Consider the following 24,983-nt stretch of genomic DNA (forward strand, 5'->3'; position numbering starts at 1 on the left):
TGCCATTTTGCTTCTTTGTCGCTGCCTCTCTTTCCATCTCCTACCCCTGTCTCCTGTTACTGCTTTCTTGTGACCTCTCCCATATAAACACCCTCTCTTTTCTCTTCTTTATACCTCTCCCATGCTGTTTTCTTCATTGTTCTCATCTTTTCATCTCTTCTCCTCGTTCTAGGCCTTCACCCTTCCTCACCTCTCACCTTTCCACATCATTCACTCACATATTCCCTCCTTCCCATCACACTCTGTTTGCTCCTCTCTGTATGATCCCATCCCCTAGGCCGCCCCTCCATGTAAAGACGTCCACTGGGCTAGCACAACCCGCTCAAAACATTGACATGGATAGGATGCTTGTAGGCAGGGAGGGTGAAGATTGATGGCCCTGGAGAATCACACAGGGACATGGAGACAGAGGAAGCTCTGGCAGTGAACGGAGTACACGCTCCTGTAACCTAGGCAGAGGGTTCTAAGACTGCACCCGCTTTGGGCCATAGTCCCTTCTTTAACATTACAGTCAACCACACACAACAATACACCCCAAAACAACAAAATGCTGTGAAATGGCATGTGCTGGGTGATATAGAGAATGCATAATATCCTACGAGTCATCCAGCAATTATTAATAGGTAATATCTCTAATAGTAGTGCTTAATTTTAGCCTTTGGAGGCTACCGGCACACATTGTTGGGGACCAGCACATATTTTTCTGTATTAGACAAGAGAGGGAAAAAGACACAAAACTGAAAGATGGAGAAGCACATACAAGAGGAGAATGCAGGTACCTACAAATGTGCGATTAAGGGTCAGGGAGTCTCTGGTAGTGGATTAAAGAGATATGAGGTGAATTTAATGTCACACAGCTTTGGTATTTGCTGCGTGGACATTTCATTGCATTGGCAGTGGGCTTCTGTCACTGCCGCTTATGCCTTTCAAATTAAGCCCAGCCTAACAGTGCTTCCAACTTCTATGTGTGTTTGATAACATGACAATAGGGTTTTGAATATCTACCATACAAGTTATCCCTGCTTTGTAAAACATTAAAAAAAACACCTGCCCCGTTTTTAGTCCCCCTCTCCAAAAACCAGGACATGAGCTAAATTTCTCTAAATCTACACAGACAGCTGGTGAAAAACAGGGACCGTCCTTGCAAATCCGGGGCGCCTGATCATCCTACACCGAAGGCACCGCTGAGGAGACAGAGGGGAGGGGCAGCGCCTCAGAGCAGAGCACACGGAGGGCAGGGAATATGACGAGGAAGTCTTGGAGGGCCGGTTCTGGCCCCCAGCTCACTAGACACTACAAGAGAGGTCATTGTTTGCTGTTGAGTCGGATCGAGCAGAACTCAGTGGAATTCCACTTTGCTTTTATGCAATTCAGCGGAATTCCAAGTAGTACAACTCTGCGAACTCCATCCAAGATAGGAAAATCGTTATGACCCGGCAGTGTTGGCCGCATCATAGCACTTTTTTTCTCTTTAAGCTGTTGCACAGCAGCCAATGCTACTGTGAAATATTTCAGAACAAAAGTATGGGGGCGTAAGCAACATGAGTGAGGTGCAGGGGAGGAGGAAGGGAGACACTACAATGAACAGAGGGATGAGTGGGAGGAGTTGGAAGACCAATGCTTTCCACAGTGATGGATGTAACAGACCTGTCCATTTTTAAGTGAGGGCATGGGGGAGAAGAATGAAAGATGGAAGTGGAGATAAATGAAGAGAGTGAAAGAAAGACAAAGGGAAAGAAAGGTACAGATGTACAGATAGGTCTACTAGAGATGACAGAAAAGGTTCCTCTCGGGTACTAGCTGTTTTCCTGCATTCGGCTGCATATCATCTTTGTGGCACATTTTGGCTTTTTATTTTAATTTGTGGCATTGTGTCAATCCGTGCTGTGTTGACTATGGTCATTTGCCTTTGAATAATGGAAACAGCTTTCCTTAACCGAACTTTCTATGCAAATACATTGGTGTCAAAAGCAACATGAGGTAGGTGACCAGGGGCAGGGGGTGGGAGGGAAGGAGCAGCAACATTGGACAATGGGCTAGAACGCAATAGGAGGGGTGTGCCAGGGCAGAGGTTGAAGAGGGCGGGACCAGAGGGGCAGGACATGCCCATACCCTTTCAATTTATGAAAAAACGTTCCCCTACTTTTTGTGGAATGACAACCGTCCTCGGGCAGTTAAATCCGAAAGTTTAAATGTTTCAGCTGAAGTGTAAATCAGTGAGTCCCCTGCACTGTGAAACCGATGGCCGGCATCTAAAGAAGCCTTCTTGCCTGGGTGCTGGCTTGCCTGAAAAAAACCCAAATGTGCACAACTGGTTAATCTCAAATGGAAAGGGTGCTTGGAAGCCTGTACTGGCTTTAATTGATGGAATCACTTGAAGCTTTGTGATGACAGATTTATTCTTTTTGAATGGAAGTGCAAGAGTGCTGAGTTGTGAGGTGCATGCTTTCAAGGGACAGTTAATATATTTTTTTAAATTATGTACATTCTGGCCATTACGAATATCTATATTTTTGAAGCACCATTTTTCTTCAACAGTTTTGTATGTTTCTTAGCATTCTACTTATACTGAGTGTAATGCAAGTTTAAAATAAAGACTTACATATTCACAGGGCTTTCTGTCACAGGCTGGGACCTCATAGCGCTAAAAATACACAAGTCACTATTCTCCACTGCACCAATCAAGATTTAATTCTGTGGCTCTCTGGTTACACAAACACCTCTGCATTGCATTAAATAATAGAGGTTTCATAAAGTACTATAGTGTATTTCCCACTTATTAACTTGTGCAGCTTAAATGATAAATGCATTTAAAAAGTCATTATATTATATGTAGCTCCCTGAAGGTGATAGACAATAAAAACGTTCAGAATATTTCGTTTTTTAGCCACGTGTTTGACCCCGTCACCATTGCATGCAGGGTCACAGTACCCATACTTGTTTTAATGTGCTTCTTCCGCTGTCAAAGGGAGATAGGAACATGAGGAAGGTGTAGGGGAGAGGGAGATAGCAACATGAGGCAGGTGAAGGGGAGAGGGAGGGAGGGAGCAGCAACAACAGACAACAGGAGGATGGCGGGGTCAAACTAAAGAGAACATACACTTTAAGAGTGCATGGCAAAAAGCAAAGGAAAAGAAATGTACCTGCATGAACATACAGCTAGTAGAAAATCACTGGCCGCGGACAGAAATCTATGCTAGGTTCATGTTCCACAGCAGGGACAAACACTGAAGCCCAGAAGGAAGCAGGAAGCGCTGACCAATAAGAAGTTAGGACATGAGAGTGACTTTTTTTTTTTAAGTCCTCATTTGCCTTGCCCTTACTTAGGAGATGCCAACCACCTTACGTGTCCCCAACCAAGAGAGGGAACCAAGATGTTATTGCCCATCTCTGGTGCCGAACCCGAGATATTTTACTGGTGGCAGAGAAGTCCCAAGAGGAAGAGGGGTTTTAAGATGACTCCATCTAGGTATGTTTCAACCTGTAGGACCAAAAACCGTAACGAGGCCAGACCCGGTCCAGGGAGTGTTGATGGCATAATCATAGGACCCGGGGGAAAAAAGAAAAACAAAAAAAAAACCCGGAACACTATCTCCATTGTATCAGCAGATCCCAAAAGGCCAAGTTACGATTATTGCAAGCTCCAGCCATGTCCACCTTTGATGTTTCGTATAAAGACATGAGCCAGTCCGAGTATGTTGGAGCAGTTTTCTCAACCCACCGTATACAAATGTGCCTTCTAGCCAGCAAAATAGCATAGAACAAAAAGGATCTAGCCTTGCCAGAAATGCTGTCCTCCAAGCCGAAGATGATAAGTGGCAATGAAATTACTAATGATGTATTCAAGATGGAGTTCAGGGTAGACAACACTTCCTCCCAGAACCGGCCGATGTTGGGGCAGTCCATAAACATATCAATGTCTGATGCTTCTAATAAATTGCATTTATTACATTTCTTGTCTGGGAGAAAATTAGAAATTCTCAGCGGTGTTATATATGCCCAATGGGCTGTGAACAGGTGGTTGCGTCTCAACCATGATGGCTTCACCACTTTATAGATGAGCGCAAAAGATCTTAACCATATCTCCTCACACTGAAAGCCAGTCGCCTCTCCCCAGAGTTCACCTGGAAGGGTAAAATCCCCATCAGTTTCCTCCTGCAGCTGCCAATACCAGAAGGCCACCTCCTTGCCTCCCCTAGGTCTTTCCAATAGCAACTGCTCCAGGTAACTTGATTTCCTGAAGTGTACATCTTTACAGCTCTGGGCCCTCCCCCAGCTTTCCAGCTGGATGAATTTAAATCTAGAAAATGCTGACCTATACGGTCATGTAATTCATCCCAAGGTAGTACTGATCCTTCCACCATTAGCTCTCCCCATCTAATAATCCCAGCCTCCTCTAATAGAGAGGATAAGCTGTCCCTTAGGCACTCCGGTAAACCCGGAGAGTCCCAAATGGGAGCGAAATTGGAGTAGTAGGACCGCCCCAATCTTCTTCTAATGGCTAGCCAAACCTTAGCCCATGACTGCAACATTTTTAGCCTTATTTTCTTGAAAAATTTCTGGCTCCCAAACTTATATAGAAATCCATCAACTGGTAGATTTGCTCCGGTTAACATGGCCTTATACATTGTCCCCTCTGGAAGATTAGATGGTGTTTTTAATAGCATCCTGGAGTAGGATAACTGAAAGGCCCATGCGTAATATACGAAGTCCAGTAGGGCGAGACCCCCCTTCTCCCTTCTCCTCCTCAACTTTTTCCATGCATTTCTAGTGGATTTATAATTCCAGATAAAGGAATTAATCTCTCGCTGACACTTGTCAATTATCTTAACATCAAACCCCAATGGAATGGCACCAAAAATGAATATAAATTTAGGAAGAATAGACATTTTTATTAGGTTCACCCTACCCATTATAGAAAGTGGTAGGTGAGTCCAAGATTTCAATAAGCCCTTACATTCCCTGGAGACTCGATCTAAGTTGGTTTGGGCAATGGTACCGATGTCTTGGGTGATTCGGATCCCGAGATAGCGCATAGAGGTGGTGATGTTTATGCCTAACCGTGGATCTGGGATATTCCACGCCATGACCTTGGTCTTGCTTGAGTTGATACTGTAGCCCGAGATCTTACCAAACTCTTCTGCCCTATGGATCACAGCAGGGAAGGACAATACAGGATCCGAGGTAAAGATTAAAATATCATCAGCATATAATGCTGTCCGCCTCTCCCACTCCTTAAATTTAAATGATGGAATATTTTCGTCTGCCCGCAAAACCTGGGCAAACGGCTCAATTTATAGATTGAAAAGGAGGGGAGAGAGCGGACAGCCCTGCCTCGTACCTCTAGTAATCTTAAAGGGTTCTGTCAAGATCCCATTGATCAGCAGCCTCAACGAAGGGGCACCATAAAGCAAGGCAATGGTTCTGCAAAAGCCCTTCCCAAAGTTAAACTTTTTTAACACATCATTTAGATAGGGCCAGTTGACCCTATCAAAGGCCTTTGCCGCGTCAAGGGTAAGGGTGGCCAATGGAAGGGAAAAAGCTGAGGCAATATCTATTGCCCCTACCAAATCATGTGTAAGGTCTGAAAGATGGCGCCCTTTAATATAACCCTTTCTGGTCATGATGGATAATGGTGCCAATTACGTTTACCAATCTTGCTGACAGTATGGCGGCCAAGATCTTATAGTCGCTGTTCAGCAACGATATTGGTCTGTAGGACCCACAGTCTGATACATCCTCCCCTGGTTTGGGTATGAGAACAATTGTGGCCTCACCCCACATTTTGGCAGTAGCTTCCCTTCTCTAAGGATACCGTTAAAAAGGGTCGTCAATACTTGGACGATATTCTCCCCCAAGACTTTATAGATCTCCCCAGGAAGACCGTCTGGGCCAGATGCTTTCCCTTTTTTACCTGCTGTATTGCTTCCCTTACTTCTGCCTCCGTTATTTCAGTCTCAAAACTATTGCGCTGTGGTGTTGAGAGGGTTGGAAACATTATCCCTTCCAGCCACGTATCTCTTGCCGTCTGGTCATTTGGTAATTCTTCACTATAGATTGCCTCGAAGAATTCAAAAAAGGCTTTACCCATCTCCTGATTAGATACCCTTGGCGCTGCCTCCCCCTCCACCTTGATTTCTCTAATGTATTTCAGAGCTTGGTCAGATTTTATTTTCCATGCCAATACTCTACCCGCGGCCTCTCCAAACTCAAGATGGGAGATCTTGCTTGCTTTCCATCTTTTATTAACCATCTCTTGTAAAATGTTTTCTAGTTGGAGTTTTAACTCAGCCAATTTTGACTGCTCCTCTGGAGAACCTAGAGACTGTCCTAGATTCAACTCGATGCCCTTCATTTCCTGTTCCAAACTGGCTATCATGTCCTTATATTTTTTACTCCGATATGAGGCCCTACTAGTAATACACCCTCTTAAAAAGGACTTAACGGCCTCCCAGACCACTGCCGGAGAAGAGGATTCAAGATTTATTTTAAAAAAAGCAGTTGTTTCTGCGACCAGGAAGTTAACTTCGCCTTCCTCAAGTAGGAGTGTCCGGTCAAATGACCAAGATGGGTGTTCTTTCCTACTGTCGGTTCTAAGTGAAAAAACAAGAGCCGAATGGTCTGACAGATGAGATGGGAGATATTCTATCGCTATTAAGGTGTCTTTCAAGTTGTAGCTAAACAAAGCGTAGTTGATTCTGGATATATGCTTGAAGCGACTATTCCGGAAGGAAACACCCATTTTACTGCCCGCTCTTTCCCTCCATAGGTCCGCCAGGCCTAGCTGAGTCATAATTGCTGTAAGAGTTCGCCTAGACTTTGGTGAGCTACAGGCCTTCGAATTTGCTGATTTATCTAACTTAGGATTCAGTAATGGTATGTAATGTGCCCGCTCTGAGTCTATTTTAAGCCTTTTTTTATTAACAAAAGATGCCATTGACATCACATGCGCTGTCTCAAGCAAACCTAAAAATGCCAATGCTTAATTTAGGTGGGGTTGCATGTGTTGGGGACCAGATCTCATGATTGGGGAACAGGGGTTATCTTTCGCCATCAGACTTTGCCCTGGAGCAGAAGAGCGAAGGGCAGAAAAAGTAGGAAAGATTGAGGAGGATGGTAGGACAACATTGACAAAGGAAGGAAGCAGGGATGAAAGCAAGCCTGCAAGAGTGCAATAAATAGAAACTATATGTAAGAGAGAGATAAATAGACATGGATTATAGGGAAGAGTGAGATAAGAAGACATGAAGTATAGGGTGATGGAAGAAAGCGCCACGACGTGGAAGCAAGATCTGGCAGCCTTTTTTTCAGTCATTTCTTTGATTTGCAACACCAGCAACTGGGTCCTAAGAAAAACTTTTGGCCTCTGCATTTATTATTTTGTAAGTTATATATTTATTACAAATTACGCACTGCAATTGCCTTCTCGCATTCGAAGACTCACTCCCACTTCCGCCAAGTCTGGGGCCTATATCAGAAGAGGGAAAACGGAAAATCGTTGTGACTCCCACATCGCTCTGGAGACCTAAGCCTCCCTTGAGATCACCTAAAGAAATTTTTCTAGTAAAAATCCACATCCCGCGCTGCATTACCCACGTAGCGTGATTCTTATTTTCGGTTCAGATCAGTTCGCGGCGATGGTTTCTGAGAGGGGTATCACAATTGATATATACAAATTCACTAGAATACAACCAGCATAGCACAAGATCAGAGATCAGTGTCATGCATGCAGACCTTAGTGATCTACAACTGAACCAAATAATAATGGAAAAAACAAGAAGCTCCAAATATACAAGAAAAAGGAGATCCAACCAGGTGCTCATATTAGCATATGATGCCCTAATAAAGAAGAAGAAACTTGAAAAAAATATTTAAAAAGGAGAAACTTTAGAAAAGGTATGTTATAGTCCAGCCTTAGTGTATTTAATAACTGAACGTGGCAAGAAAGCCTGTAGATTAGAGAACTCAAAAACCGACCTACTTATTTACTAAATCAATAAGGGTCAACACTCATTCAACATTAATTACTCCTGAGGTCACGGAAGGAAACATTCAGTCCATATAAGAATCGATCCAAAATACTACAGGATAAAAGAAAAATAATCCAAAAACGGTGCCCAACAAAATGAAGAGAAAAGTTAAATAAAATGATAGGCCATAAATATATTCGAGGGATATCGGAGAAAATAAAGTCCCTCTCTTAATGGGGAGATACAGCACAATCACCGCTCACAAGAACTATCAGGAAAAATCTTAACTGAAACAAAAAGAGGGAAGGGGAATCGTTAATTCCACTGCAGGGAGTTCAAACCCCATAGAATCGAAATTGAATAGGTGAAAGGTGTAAAATTACATTTACCAGCCCGGAGCTGCGAGCATGTGTACCATTGGATAGCTGTGCAAACCACGAGGGCGTCTCGGTGGTAGCGTATTACTTGAACCTCTGTTGGGATTCTAGTCTTTCCCGTGCCCCCGGTTCAAGTAATAGGGCTGCCCCCGTTGGTGGTAACTTGCATTAGTTGAGCTACATGTTCTGGGTTTTCAGGACCTGCATCATATCCAAGATCATCACTGCTTCACACAGTGGGTCTAACTATGCACTAAAATGTCATCGCACCCCACCTGCGGGACATCATCAACACCTCCTTCGACACCGCTACCTTCCCGGAGAGCTGGAAGCACGCCGAACTCAGCGCTCTACTAAAGAAGCCATCAGCCGACCCCACCGACCTCAAGAACTACCGCCCCATCTCGCTGCTCCCGTTTCCTGCAAAAGTCATCGAGAAGACCGTCAACAAGCAGCTGGCCGCCTTCCTCGAGACGAACGGATCCCTCGACCTCTCGCAGTCTGGCTTCCGGGCCAACCACAGCACCGAGACCGCCCTGATCGCAGCCACCGATGACATCCGAGCACTGCTTGACAACGGAGAAACAGCAGCCCTCATCCTCCTAGACCTCTACGCGGCCTTCGACACTGTCTGCCAACGTACACTAGTGCAGCGACTCAGCAACGTCGGAATCCAGGAGAAGGCACTGGAGTGGATCATCTCCTTCCTCGCCGGAAGGACACAGAGTGTCCGCCTCCCCCCGTTCAGATCTGAAGCCACCGAAGTCATCTGCGGCGTTCCTCAAGGCTCCTCGCTCAGTCCAACCCTCTTCAACGTCTACATGAGCCCCCTCGCAGACATCGCACGCCAGCACAACCTTAACATCATCTCCTACGCCGACAACACCCAGCTGATTCTCTCCCTCACCAACGACACCGCCACCGCCAGAGCCAACCTTCACGAAGGGATGAAAGAGGTAGCCGAATGGATGAAGAACAGCCGCCTGAAACTGAACTCGGACAAGACGGAAGTCCTCATCCTGGGATCCTCACCCTCCGCCTGGGACGACTTCTGGTGGCCCCCCGCACTAGGCAGCGCACTCAAACCAACAGACCACGCACGCAACCTGGGCTTCATCCTGGACTCCTCCCTCTCCATGACCAGACAATTCAAGTCTCCTCGTCGTGCTTCAACATCCTGCGCATGCTACGTAAGATCTTCCGGTGGATCCCCACCGAGACCAGGAAGACGGTCACCCAGGCCCTCGTCACCAGCCGTCTGGACTACGGCAACTCCCTCTACGCCGGAACCCCCGCCAAACTCCAGAAGAGACTCCAGCGGATCCAGAATCCCTCAGCACGACTCATCCTGGACATCCCCCGTCGCAGCCACATCTCCGGACACCTGAGAGACCTGCACTGGCTCCCGGTCAACAAGAGAATCACCTTCCGACTCCTCACCCACGCACACAAAGCCCTACACAACCAAGGCCCAGGATACCTCAACAGCCGCCTCAACTTCTACGCTCCCAAACGCCAGCTTCGATCGACCGGCCACTCCCTCGCCGCCGTCCCCCGCATCCGAAGAGCCACCACAGGGGGACGGTCCTTCTCCTACCTGGCCGCCAAGACTTGGAACTCCCTCCCGACCCACCTCCGCCTGACCTAGGACCACCTCGCCTTCAGGAAGCAACTCAAGACCTGGCTGTTCGAGCAGTAGCGGACCCCCCTCCCCTAGCGCCTTGAGACCCTCTGGGTGAGTAGTGCGCTATATAAATGCCTTGATTGATTGATTGATTGATTGATAAATATCGTTGTTTTATAAATCATGAAGATGAAACATAGCATATTACACTTCGGACATCTATCATGCTATGTGCTACAGCTATAGTGGAAGGGGAGTGGCAGCACTGCCAATGTGAGTTGATGCTCCTTCCTACAGTCCACTCTGAACATCTGCATATGTTATATAAAGGTATATATTACACAGTTATGGTAAGGCCAGAGTTTCCATTGGAGAGTGTTAAAATGTTATAGATGGTCCATATACCTTTCCCGAACCTGGGTTTGAGGACGTTTTGTGGGCCTAAATTAAAATAAAAAAATGAAATCTATTGGATAAGACAAGATGTTTTTTCTTGTGCTTTATTCTGGGACAGTGGATTGAAAACAAATACCTAACATTTGATGTTATCGGTGATGTCATCAATGCAATTTGAGAAGATGCTAGTGGGGGCCCGAGTTATAGTTTTGCATAGAATTTAATCGGTGACAAATTCAGAGGTGTTTATCTTTTGCTTGAGAATGAAGACATCACTATTACTGTTTATTTCAGTGCTATGTATTTGGTTTTGAGTGACTTCTTCTCCGTAGTCCTCTCGGATCTGCAGTGCTTGCGGGAGTTTCCAACTTTGTTTCCTCTCAAATTCATGCCTTATAGTTATAAACTTCTGCAGACGAGAAGCTGTGAGAGACATGATCACTCCTCTTTTAATGCTGCTGGGCTGTGCAACTAGTATTAGTCTGAATATAAAAACAAAACTTCTCACCTCCCGAAGATGACATTCCTTGAGCTTTAACATTGTAATACCCCCTCTCCCTACTGGCATGTCGTTGTATCCCTCCATGAGTGCTTATTCACCAGTAACGCAGTTACATTCTGAAGGATATTTCTACTTTACCTGTAATGCCCCAGTCCTTTCTTAGATACTGCTCCAGTTTGGGAGACATTGCTATCCCAGCTTCCACATCGCTTGGCCATCTAATCTAGGGTTACCCCACTTACCGCAGGAGCTGAACCCTCTTGTATGAGAACTCTTCATTGTTTGCTAGATGTTCTAATATATAGGTGTCCAATATTGGTCGTGAGGACCATGTGCGTGCCTGTTTTTCAGTATAAACATGTACTATCTAAATCGTTTCCCATTAGACTTACTGTAAATACCCTCTTTCCCTATTGATATCCTTAACATACAACATGGATATGTCCCTCATTAGTTCAAAGCAATTACTGCCTAAAGTTTTTTTTGCACTACATATGGTGGCTGTACTAAAACTATGCTTTTTAAATTGCCTAGATTTATAACCCTGCATTACTTTTTTAGGTCAATCTTGACCGTGCAGCTGTCGCTGAACCTTTGTGTAATCAACCGAAAAAGAGCTCTAATAAGCACTTCTGGGAGAGGGGATTTAGCTCCGCCCACATATTGATTACCTTGAACATAGCATTTGATTGGTCACATGTTGTGTTCTTCACCAAAGGAGTTCATGGATTGAAAACCCATAGGCTTGTTTCTCTTCACTGCTGCATTAAAATGAAATGATGGAGTAGCAAAGGGAAAACTCTCCACCATGTTACAATGCTAATGTTTTAGAGGTTCTCCCCCCTCGCACCGCAGTACTGAAACACAGTGTTATGGTGGTGTTCATAGTCCACGTCAGTGAGGTGCTTCTGCTGGAGGGGGGAAGGGTGCAGGTGTATTTCAACTCTTCTCCCAGCACATCGACCAACCAAGTGCTGTGAATCTCTGGTGGTGTGTATGTCTTTGTAAGGTATAGTCTTTCCTTTATGTTTCTTTATTTATCTACATTCTAATGCACGCTACATCAATTAACCAGCTGGCACGCTCCATTGTCACTCCAGCTGGTTCCTCGCAGAGGAGTGTATCTTCAAACGTATTTATGTTTGAAGATGCATCCCTCGTGAGGTATTTTCCTGTTAGGGCCACAGCTGTTGTAAAGATCAGTAGCTGTTAGACATACTGGAAGACGGTAGCACTCCCGTGTTAATGCTGAAGTTTACCTGAAATAAATCTACCTTTGGATTTTATCCTACTCTGGATTCATCATCATTATTTGGAAAATAACCTTCTTTACATTTGGCGACGAGGGTGGGATTCATTTTCACTAAATCTTTGGATTGTTTCACTCCTCGAAAGGTTTTCATTCCAAGGATTAATTTGTTCTACCACGCATTTCTTTAACGTGAACCTGGTGTTTATTTCTTACCTCTTTCAACGGAAGAAAACGGAAGAGATTTCACCTGGCAGCGCATTTTTGTCTGTTTCCTTCATTTTACACGGAGCTTCAGAGTTTGATAATCTCGTGAGATTTAAACGTGATGACATCGTCACGCAACTAACTTTACCATCCCTGAAGCCCATTTCAAGGAAAAATACAACGCGCTCGTTTTCTGTTATAAAATTGTTATTTCAATTGAAGCTCGTTGTGGAAGCGCTCACTTGGGTTCACATTTCATTACAAGAACTTATACTACGAAATGGTATGTAAAAGATTTCCTTTTTAATGTATTAAGGATTTATAAAAAACGTAAGGAAATTGATTTCAATGAGAACGTTGAAATACAGTCTCCGGGCATTTTAAAAGTTACATTTTTTTTTTATTGTTGTCATAACGAAAAAGGAGGCCCGTTACCTGCATAAAATTGAAAGTACATTTGCCTGACAGTATATTAAATTGAAAGTGAAACATTTTTATTTTTAACATTTTAAAGACCTTCAGCATTTTTAAAACTTTTAACATTTTAAAGACTTGGAATATTGTTCTCAGCATTTTAAAGACATTCAGCAGTTTAGCATTTTAAAGACATTCAGCAGTTTAAAGACATTTAAAGACATTTAACATTTAAAGATATTTAACATTTTAAAGACTACATCTTCAGCAATTTTAAAGACATTTTACATTTGATTTAAAGTCTACTAAGCTTAGTTAAAAGCTATAAGAAAGGAAGAGTACAAGAGTTGCATATTTACAAATTATATTATTTTCAATACAATTTATTTAAAAAAATAATAAAAAGAAATGGCTAATAATCAACAGGTAATTATTCTGAACAAATTCTTGCCTGTTAATGGAAAACCTGTGGAACCGTGGAAAACTTGGTTTAGAAGCTTCGAGAATTATTTAGTGGCGATTGATGCAGAGGAATATGCTCCAAAAAGGAAGCTTGCTATTCTTTATAGTCACTTGGGGAGAGCTGGTAGAGAAGTTTACGATAACTTACCCCTTTCAATTCCACCGTCAGGAAGAGGCGAAGGCTGGAATGTTTACAGAGATGCAATTCTAAGACTCAATAGGAAATTTTTGGAACTTCCAAATGTCATTCTGGAGCGTTATAATTTTAGAAAAAGAAAGCAAAACCTGGAGGAAAGCGTGGAAGATTTCATTTCAGTTTTGAGGAACATGTCTGCTGATTGCAACTTTGGAGCTGATTTAGACATTTACATCAGGGATCAATTTGTTTATGGTTGTTGCCATAAAAAAATTCAAGAAAGGATTTTAAGTTGCAGAGATCCAACATTGGCTGAAGTAGTTGATATGGCCAAAAGTATCGAAAGGAGCATTGTTTCATCAAAAAGTATTATGTTTGAAAATGTTTCTCCTGTTAACTTTGTACAGAATGATGTTTCTGTTAATGCAGTGTCATTCAAGAATAGTTTTAGTAAACCTCAGCAGAGAGGTAATAATACATTTTGTTTCAGGTGTGGGTCAAGAACACATCTCAGTAACAGTCCCATGTGTAGTGCTCTAGGGAAGAAGTGTACGAACTGTCAGAAGTTTGGTCATTTTAATAATGTGTGCAGGGCCAGACCTACCGTACAAGTTAGTTCTGTGTCAGCATTTGAGAATTTTGATCAACATAGTCAACATGATATTCTTTCAGGGTTTGATGTGGTTCCCTTAGAATCTGATATGCAACATGTTAATATTAACACCTTAGATTTACCTTCAGTTTCAAATGAGTCTCTGCAGGGAGGTATTGTTCAATTATAGAAACTTTAGCTTCTTTGGGGGTGTTTGAGAAACCTAGGGTTTTGGTTGGAGCACACACTTTGTCTTTTGGTGGCGGTGTCAAAGGATTTTTGTTAAGATTTTCATGTTTTAAGCATTTTTATGGTTAAAACATCTTAATTCCTTTTCGTACGTGATGCCACTGTTATGTAATGAGTTATATGACATTCATGTTCTGCATGTAACGTGTTCTGTGACATGATGCTACTGTTATGTAGTTAGTTCTATGACATTCATGTTCTGCATGTTCCTTGCAAGTTTCCTGTTCAACTCAAGGGCTCATTGTAATTGTCCCTTTTTCCTTAAGGTTTTGAGATAGGCTAACCTCACTCATTTCAATTTTGTTATTATAGGAAGGGAGATGATGTAAGGTATAGTTTTTCTTCTGTTACTTCTTTCATCACGCTCTCTACTATGTTGTGTATTCCACTTCACGCTCCTATGTTCCACCAGCTACATTCTCGCGGGAGAGTGTATCTTCAAACGTGTTTATGTTTGGGGATGCATCTCTCGTGGGCGAGCTTCGTGGGCGAACTTCCAGTTAGGGCCATATTACATTCTAGTCCTGTTTCTGTTTAGAGTGGCACTTCTACCAATGCAATGTTTAGACCGTCTAGAACTCATTGTATTTATACTATTCCTTCTAGTTTAGAGATTTTTTATAGGTCTTAAGTTAACTTTATACTTTTCAAAGTTTTGTCAATGTTATAGGAAGGGAGATGATGTAAGGTATAGTCTTTCCTTTATGTTTCTTTATTTATCTACATTCTAATGCCCGCTACATCAATTAACCAGCTGGCACGCTCCATTGTCACTCCAGCTGGTTCCTCGCAGAGGAGTGTATCTTCAAACGTATTTATGTTTGAAGATGCATCCCTCGTGAGGTATTTTCCTGTTAGGGCCACAGCTGTTGTAAAGATCAGTAGCTGTTAGACATACTGGAAGACGGTAGCACTCCCGTGTTAATGCTGAAGTTTACCTGAAATAAATCTACCTTTGGATTTTATCCTACTCTGGATTCATCATCATTATTTGGAAAATAACCTTCTTTACAGTCTTCTCATGCTTTGAGTGCCTAGGACGTGGATAAATTGTGTAATGCAGTTGAATTTAGAGGGATGCCAAAGGTGCAGAGATTCAGGAGCAAGCAATAAGTGTTGTTAGAGTAAGGGCTGTGCAGAGAGTTCCCACCATCACTCTAAACAGGTGTATCCTTACATCTTGTATGCTGCTCTTTCACAATCTTTTACAGAAGCGGGTCTGAGGAATGCCTCAAAGTGCAATCAATCTGAACAGGCTTTTATGCATTTCTTTGGGTCCCAGGATGCTTTTTTCCGGTCCAGGGAAGACCTGGCTTGGCAGTTCGGGCTGGACTGTTCCCATGAGGCACAGGGTCAGACTGATTTGCATATGGCTATTTCTGAACTGGGGTGGCTGAGTTAGCTAAAGAATGGTGATGGATTAAACCCAGATCAGTTGACTGGGGGTGAGTGTTTGATTGGCTCAAACGCTCCGTCCATCATCCCCTTTTGTATCCCTATGTTTGTAAAAGACAGCATCAATTAGAGAAATAAAGGTTTGTACTTTTTTTTTTATTCAAAATGTTTACTTCGCTTTTGGGGGTCCTTCTGCAGAACAAAAGATGTACTTTGTTTTTTTGCTGGATAAAAATGCATTTTTTCTCCAAAGTAAATAATCACGTCTCTGCAAACATGGCATTCGCTATTCTCTATAAATAGGTGATATTAATGTATAAAAGTGGTGTATACATGAATTTAAAATTGTGTTTGTTTTGAAATGTACTACTACGCACACTGTGTGTGTCCTTGGAGCCCTTTGTGACATAGATTCATAGGAAATCTGTTGTGAGCTGCAAATCAGCCCATTGCTGAAACCATGTGGTGTGCAACCTGTTGACCCCCCCCCCCCCAAGTAACATGGACAATGTTTGGAGAGATGTCCCCACATAATGTTAAAACCTTGAACAAGCACGAGCCATGATGGAGAAGGTGTCCGCCTGTTCCTGGGTGCCTTGGCCAGACTGAGGGTACACCTGGGGATGGATGTAGTGGAGAAGATCTCTTTATCCAAATGTCAAAGTGTAGAGGTGGATCTGTAAAGAGCTGCTGAATCTGAGATATTCTGCTTTCAGTCTAAATTGAAGACATCAGGAAATCCACACAGATCAGCTCAAATCCACCATTGAATCTCCTGTATCTGTGAAATCTGGTCAACAAAATGACAATCGGCAACTACTGGCAGACCTGAGGCTGAGGTGGGCTGGCAAGTGATAAGCAGTTTTGTGAGACTTCCATGAGCAAGCTGGCACAAGACAGTGACTTTTCAGTCATTCTTTCTTTTAATAGGAGCCAATGGGAGAGCTTTTAGGTGTGATGTAGGGCAGGGACACATTCAAGCCATTCAGCAATTAAGGAAACAATGTTAAAGTGCACATAATCAATGTGTGGAGGAGCCTTCCTGGAAAACCACCTTTAGCAGCCTCCACATTATGTTTTTATAAAGGTGAGCAGGGATGTGTGAGAGATTAGCATGGAAGACAGAGCATGGGCCATGGAAAGTTCTTAATACACCCCGTGAGACCACAGAATGGGGCAGAGGGATGGGAGCTGTAGTACGAAGGGCAGGGTGTCAGAAGGAGGAGGGTAGATAAGGTCAGATTAAGGAGGTGTTTATTACAGGCGATGAATGCTGGCAATCACAGTCACTGTGAACAGAATGGTGCATGGCAGACAAAGTTGGAGACAAAACAGGAAATGTTTGCTTTTATTTTATTCATACAGTATGGATGAGCTGAAATTTAACAACTTTCCAATTCCATGGCCTATATGTGATCAGAAGTGTGCTGGGCCGCCCATAATCCACACACCACCCCCTCCCCCAAACCCACCCATTCCCAACAGTTTAAAAGGTCTTTTTGACAAAATGTTTTTCTTTTTTCTTGGCTTGGTTTAAACCCATGCTTGGTTACACTGCCGATGGAAATTGCGATCCCTCCACCTCCTTCAGCCTTCCTGGAAAATACGTCTACTGGCCCCTCCAACCCTGTACTGTAGCAGTGTTTCCACATTTCCAACTCTATCTCCCCTCTCCATCCTTCTAGACTACTACCCTCCGCCTCCACCCCTTTATGCTCAAGACGCATTTCAGCAGAGTCCGATGTCTGTCAGTGGAACGCCTGCCTACTGGACATCAATAGTGACTTGTATGGGACACTGTAAATTGAGTTTCATATGTGGTCAGATTGATAGACCAAGACCCAGGAAAATCCCAATTTGAAATTTAGAAAAAGAGGTGGATTGTATATTTCTTTTAAAAAAAACAAGAAGCAGCCTAGAAAAACACAGTGAGGCCTGGAACTTCAGCCTAACTTCCCTGAAAGTAACACCTCGCTCTAATAGAGTGTGTGGCTGATTGTGAAAAGATCTGTTTGTGTTATATTGAAAGAGGCATGAAGATAACTCTCCTTGCCTCTTGTCAAAGGCATCCCTTTTAACCCAGCAATTTGTTTTAAAGTCAGTTTTCAACTCCCCGTGCAACCAGTTCAGGCTTTCTACGCCATTTGAATGTGTATTTATTGTGACCACATATTCGGAAGTGCACCACAATGTAAACCGCTTCTTCTCACCCACTGGCATGGTACTGATTCTATTGAACTTGAAAGAATGAAAAGCTTTGGAGGGTTCATTCCTAGTGCAGCCTCCCCCACGCATCTCTGAAGTTGGTCCACCCATACCATAGTACAATGATAGGGGCGTCTGCTCGTTCGCCATTGCCACTCGCCCACTTCACCCGAAGGGGGTTTGCTGCATGCTAGCTCCTGCCTGGAAACTTCTCTAGATGGTTAGAAGCTGTGTCTTTCTTTTATTTCCGCAATAAGCAACAAAATGACGGAAGGGAATGCTCGAGTTCATCTCAGCCACTTGGGAGCGCCTGGGGCCACACTCCATTCTATTGTGCTTCACCCACTGTGCCACTGCAGAGTCCAGCCATACACAAATAAGTCTTGGCCCAGCTCATCCCTGGACAGTCCAGCCTGAACTGCAAAGCTAGGGCCCCTCTAGATGGCAGAACAAGGGCCCTCGGACCAGGGTCGGCCCACCTGGGCCTCATCAGAGGGGTGCAGCTCGAGGTATGATGAGTGAGCATGCGGCCCATATCTGGAAATACCACTTATTGGATAAAAATGGAAAGAATTGCACTAGTTACAATGTTGTGGTGTTGCATAGATGCAAGTTGTGGTCGATTGTGAAGCTGCACCAGTGTATGCACACAGTTCTACACAAATGCACTGACTATGGTGACTATTGTGACATGTGGAGGCATTTGACTGAGTGCTGGGGAGGCGGGGCGGTGAAGCCCGCTCTCCTCAGATGGAAGCCGGCCCCGCTTGCTGTTTCCTAACGAGTTCCTTCTTTATTTTTAGAATATGCCGAATGTTCGAGACCACGACGCTTCGGTCTATCTCCGTCTCCAGGGCGACGCTCTCTCCGTGGGTGGCTACGAGTCCAATCCCATATTCTGGGAAGAGGTGAGCGGGGCGCACTTGCTTTCTTTCCTACAGAAATAGACGCGAATGTTTCCAGGCGAAGGATTTTGGACAAAGCGGTACAAAAAAAGCTATGCTGGCTTTGTTCATGGTGCTTCTTCTGAATTGAGAGAAAATCAGTTTTTACAAGCCGAAAAAAAAACCGAGGAGATGAGCAAACAGTAATAAAATGGATAAATAAAGAGGAAAATGTTTTTAAAAAAATACTACTGAAATGCTTTTCCTCCCCCGAGCTCCTTGACTCTGAGGACTGCCTGGTAATGACTGGTGTTGTCTGCTCCCATTTTGAAGGTTCTCTCATGAATGAATAAATGAACGAATGCTCCCACAATGATGGCTGTGAGATTATGGAAGTGGTCGGTTTATGGGAAAGGCAGGTGGTAGGCATGTGATGGAGGGAGCAAAGAGTTGTCCAGTGTTGGGCCTAACCTCTAACCCTAAACAAAAAGAAGAACCTAGAGCCGGCCCCTAGGTTACCTGGTTCTCACGCGCCCTAACCTCTTCCCTTGTGACAACTTCTTAGTCATTTATGAACAAAGTTGATTGAAAACTCAGATGTGCTGCTGGTCTGAAAAGAGGAATTGATAACTGGCCAACTTTATCAACTTGTAAAATTAGCATATTTATTATTAAATGATCAATAGTGAGTTTGGATAACATGTAAATATTGCAGAACTGAGGTCACAAGCAGAAACATCTGGATAGGAACCGCTGTTCCTAGGATATGCCCATTACACTGCCACATGCATTGGTTTCAACAGTCTCCCATATTTGACCTCTGTAACTGACGTAAAAGATGAGGACCAATGAAGAGGTGCCACACAATGGAGATTGAACTCCATCTTTTAATAATTTTCCTGCGAGGAAAGTTGCAAATAAGTCAGAAATGAATGTATGACGTTACAACGCATACATTTTCAATGCATGCCTTTACAACACAGTTTTTACATTGCAACATCCTTTACAACGCATTCTTTTACATTGCATGCCATTACTTCGCATTTTCAGAAACTACCTTCACAACGCATTCCTTTACATCGCATTATACCTTTACAACGCATACCATTATAATGCATACCATTACATCGCATTTAAAGTAAGTGTTGGATAGTATAGGGGTAATCATTACTATTCTAACTCCAGTGAGTGCAACAGTAGGGTAAGTGTTGGATAGTGTAGGGGTAAAAATAACTATTCTAACTCCAGTGAGTGCAACAGTAAGGTAAGTGTTGGATAGCATAGGGGGTAAAAATAACTATTCTATGCCTGCGTTGTAATGACATGCGTTGTTGTGACATGCAATGTAATGGCTGTGTTGTAATGACATTCTATGTAAAGGATGTTGCGATGTAATGACTGCTATGTAAAGGTAGTGCGATGTAATGACTGCGTTGTAAAGGTTGTTTCCCGTAAAACATATCTTCATTGTTGTGAATGCAAATGAGACCATTAATGACAAAAGAGTGAATCTTGACGGAGAAAACCAAAGCCACAAAGCAGATTTAAGATCCGGTCTGGGTGATGGAAAGTTTGATGCTCCCAAGCCCTATGTCATGACAATCTTTAAATATTGATTCTTTATTTGCCTGAAGGTGAGTTGAAGACTTATACTAAGGTTTGCTGTTTAAATTTGGATTTTCCTATTCTTTTTGAGGGGTTTGTAAATATTTCTGTGAGGAAATTTGGAATAGGAGGCTGGGGAAGAGAGGCGCAGGTACTGAATAGCACTCTGACGCTTCCACAGCCTGATTGACAGCACAGTAGACAGACGAGTGACACTTTAGGATACTAGTTAGGAAAGCCACGGTGGGAGATGAAAACGAAACTTCAGCTGACCTTGTGCAGTCTGTGCGACCGTTTTTTCCAGAACAACCCATATCAACTTTGAGAATATGTGAGTGTACGGAGGGCGACAATGACTTTTGGAGTGTATTGGCAGCTGATTCACTGAGCATCTGCGTGGGTGTGCCTGCATGTGCTTAGAAGCAAGAATGTTGGAGTGAATCTCAGTCATTTGTTTGAGGCTGTTAATGGCTGAGGATGGCCCTTAGGGGTACGCCAGTTGGACAGCCTTTGGTGCGGGGTTCCAACTTGGCCTCTCCAGTAAGAATGTAGCTGACCTCATCTAGATTCCAATCACCCACCTGCACATGACCTCTCTTCCTTCCACACTGAGATCCGAGGAGTTCTCTATTCAGCATACTCCTGTGGCAGTGAGGGATCTTGAGGTTATAAGTGTATGTGAGAAAGAGAATGAAATTCCCAAGGGTTATGTCTATCTTGCTTGGCCAGGAACTTCTCGGCATTGCTTATTTTATAGATTTTTATCAATTCCCTCTCCTACCACTGGTGAGCTGATGCTTAAGGGTCTTTTCTTTGTCATGGATGTCGAATAGGAAACTCAGTGGCTATAACACACAGCCACCCTGGATACATTTCTGGTTCCTTGACCAGGTAACGTATGGGGAGGCTCTATGTTCCAGTTTTTCTATAGGGTTAGAAGTTAGGACCAACACAGGGAAATCTCAGGCTGCCTTCATCACACATGAACAATTTGCCTTGATCTTGGGTAACCAGTGTCTCTGCCTGTTATATCCAAAACATATCACGAGAAGTTTCCGTCCATGATTGGGCAAGAGAATAGGTGCTATATGGCATTCATATTTACCCCCATGTTTGTCTGTAATAGTGTTAGGCTTGCAGTGCCTGATGTAGTTTAATCAGTGGCTAATTCTTTGACGTGAGTGATGTCCACTGTCTGCCCCAGCAACCAATTATGTCTCTACATCTATCATATGCCCTCTAATTCCACAATTCCTTTCGCTTGCAGGCCCATCATGACATCCTTCTACTTTTCTTCTGTAATTAAATTGAAATTAAAGCAGCTTTAAAGCCAACATCTATTGTCAGGTGGACACAAATTCAATTTTTCTATGTAGACATTCGGAAGCATTGGGTAGAAGGAGGTAGGGTTGAAAGATGTAAGAGAAGACAACGAGGTGGAATTATAAACCTGAAAAACAGATAGTTTTTTTTTTATTACACAAGAGTATCCTTTTGAAAAGTACCTTTAGGTAATTAAGTTCCTCCTCGTTTGGTCCAATGTCTTTAATTTCCCAGAAAGTTTGGAATGCACATGGAAGAGTTATTGATGACACAGAAATTCGTGAAGAATGGCACGCTGTTTGAAGTGAAATAAAAAATGCTTTTTGTTACTATCAATCAATCAGGGAATTGTAAGCGCGCTACTCACCCGTGAAGGTCTCAAGGTGCTGAGGGGGGGGGGGGGGGGGGGGGGTTCCGCAGATCTGTTTAGCCGAAGAACCAGGTCTTGAGGGTATTCCTGAAGGTGTTGGGGGCGCGTCTGATGTCTGCCGGTACCTCATTCCAGGTCTTGGCTACAATGTGAGAGAAGGATCTTCCGCCTGCTCTGGCTCTGTGGATGCGCAGGGTTTCGGCCAGTGCGAGGTTGGAAGATTGGAGGTTTCTTTTGGGCACGTGGAAGTTGATTCTGTCGTTGAGGTATTTGGGTCCGTTATTGTGTAGGCATTTGTAGGCGTGAGTGAGGATTTTGAAAGTGACTCTCTTCTACACGGGGAGCCAGTGGAGACTTCATAGGTGTTGGCTGTTGTGTTCGTGTTGGGGGATGCCGAGGAAGAGTCTGGCGGCAGCGTACTGTACTGTCTGGAGTTTGCGTAGTAGGGACTTGTTGATGCCGGCGTAGAGTGCGTTTCCATAGTCCAGTCTGCTGGTGATTAGTGCATGGGTGACTATCTTCCTTGACTGCGGAGGGATCCACTTGAAGGTCTTGCGGAGGATACAGAGGGTGCTGAAGCAGCTGGAGGTGATGGCGTTGACCTGTTGGTTCATGGTAAGTGATGAGTTGAGTACGGTGCTGATGTTCTTGGTGTGGTCTGAGGGGGTAGGTGGGCTTCAGGGGGTGGTCGGCCACCAGGTGCTTTCCCATGCAGAAGGGGTGGTACAGAGGAAGAGGACTTTGTCATTGAGCTTCAGACAGCTGTTGGTCATCCAGAAAGGAATGCAAGACGTCGCAGTCTGGAAGTTGAGTTGGCAGTGGTGGGATCTTTGGTGAGGGAGAGGATGAGCTGGGTGTCATTGGCGTAGGATACGATGTTGAGACCGTGTTGTCGGACGATGGCTGCGAGGGGGCCATGTAGATATTGAAGAGGGTGTGGCTCAATGATGAACCCTGTGGGACTCCGCAGGTGATTTTCAAGGGGTCAGAGAAGGAAGGGTGGGAGTCTGATCCTTTGGTTTCTTTCGGTGAGGAATGATCGGATCCAGTCCAGGGCTGTTCCTTGTATGCTTGCGTCGTGTAGTCTGGCGACTAGTGTGCAGTGGGAGACTGTGTCGATGGCCGCTGATGGGCCGAGTAGGATGAGGGCTGTGGAGTGACCTTGGTCCGGGAGGATGCAGATGTCATCTGTGGCGGCTAGTAGGGCGGTCTCTGTGCTGTGTTCGCTTCGGATTCCGATTTGGGATGGGTTGAGGATGGTGTTCTCTTCAATGAATCGTGTCCGTTTCCTGTTTACAGTTTTCTCTGCAACTTTGGCTGCGAAGGGGAGCGGGGAGATGGGCCAATAGTTCTTGAGGTCGGTGGGGTCAGCTGTGGGCTTCTTGAGTGGGGGTCTGACTTCTGCTTGCTTCCAGTCGTCTGAGAAGGTGCTTGTTTTAAAGGTGGTGTTGATGGTGCGTTGTAGTTCGGGTGCGATGGCGGCTACAGCTCTGTGGTAGATATGAGGGGGGCAGGGGTTGGTGGTGGCCACAAGTAGATGCCTAGAGAGTTGGCCACTCAGGTTTCTCCCAATATAGGTTACGTGTAGGAAAAAACACAGTTTACCAACTGGCACCCAATGATATATAACGATGTAACGGCCTTGTTACCTTATTTTAGTCACCTGCATGCAATTGTGGATAAACAGAAAATATGCTGACTGTTGTCTTCATTCACAAGGATATGTCTGAAATCTCATTGTGATGTCTTCCATCCACTTCAGTTTTGAGGTTTGAAGGGGTGACAAGTTCACCCAGTGAAGCTCATGTCCTTGTGACAAATGGACACAATGGCTGGTAAACAGTTGGGCTCTATCTGCTCCAATCTAAAGCTAGAGGTGTGATTGGTTGTGAGAGACTTAGCCCCTCAAATCTACCATGTTTGGCAGAAGTGCTTTGTTACTGGAAACCTGGTATGGCAGCACAACAAAGTGGCACAGTGACCAAATCGGGTACCCATCCCAATCCTAGGACATGGGATGTGGAGCTCTTTTCTTAAGTTTTAGTAATTATTGATACAGTTGAGCAGGAAACCACCTTGATCATCTTTCCTCCTGGTGGTGGTCTTAGAAGATAATGTCTGGAATTGGAGTAAGCAGGAAGAATTCTTTACTTACATTTCTTTCGATAATATTGATTCTCCAATCGTGTGAGCCAAGCCTTCTAGAGGAAGGTTGGCTTGTGCCTTTCCTTTGACATCTTAACCCTTGAATCTACTAATTGACCTGCCTTCCAGAGTCTCCACTTTGCTACATATTGTTAGGCGCCTTCCATTAATGAGTTGAATGGTGTTCGGTTATCAAATATGCTGTAAGTAGCAGACACTTTAAGTAGAATCAAGGCCACCAACTGATCTTCTTTCATTACAGGCCAAAAGGCCTTTGAGGATGTTTATTAAAATCACATGTGCTAACATCTGTGCCCCTCATGAGGGTCTACAGCCTTGTTATCCGCCAGGGCACATGTTGGCTTCCATGTGCCCCTGGAGATGCAGTATGTCCTTTTCTTCTAAGTCATTACTTTATTTGGATTAGGCAGGTTTGAGTTTGACTTTGGACAGAACCATGGGGTCGTCAGAAAACAAGTTTAGTGCTGGGTAATCGTTGCTTCTTTCAACTGGTGATGGGCAGAGTCCAGCAGGAAAAAATGCACTGATGAAGCTAATCACACCAGGGGCCAGTGAAGAGAGGGAATCCTTGAACGAGCATGCGGAACAAGGGTGTGCTTAGCAGCCTGAGATCTTGACTTCTGCAACCACATTCAATATTTGCATCAGATCGATTGGCTTGAAGGTTTTTAACCTGTCCTAGAGATTAGGGATAATCAAAGGGTAGAAATGGGATGGCAGCCTTTACTTGGTGGCTGTATCTCAGAATTTTACAGTCTCTGATTCAAAGGAAGACTGGAGGTCTGTTGTGATATGTAGATCATTCTGAATCTCTAGGACGCACATTTCATGGAATATCTTGAATAGTTTGTTTGCTG

General features: G+C 44.0%; 1 protein-coding gene across 2 annotated transcripts in view; it reads left to right on the top strand.

The window, feature by feature from the left end:
* The window catches only part of SARDH (sarcosine dehydrogenase), an 850,014-nt gene that overhangs the window by 187,246 nt on the left and 637,785 nt on the right, over positions 1–24,983 (top strand). For both annotated transcript variants that reach the window (XM_086921071.1, XM_086921072.1), the window contains exon 7: positions 18,582–18,686. In XM_086921071.1, coding sequence (XP_086777197.1) covers positions 18,582–18,686 — 105 coding nt within the window. The remainder of the gene's footprint in view (positions 1–18,581; positions 18,687–24,983) is intronic.

The sequence above is a fragment of the Lissotriton vulgaris genome, chromosome 5, assembly GCF_964263255.1.
Source record: "Lissotriton vulgaris chromosome 5, aLisVul1.2, whole genome shotgun sequence".
NCBI lineage: Eukaryota > Metazoa > Chordata > Amphibia > Caudata > Salamandridae > Lissotriton > Lissotriton vulgaris.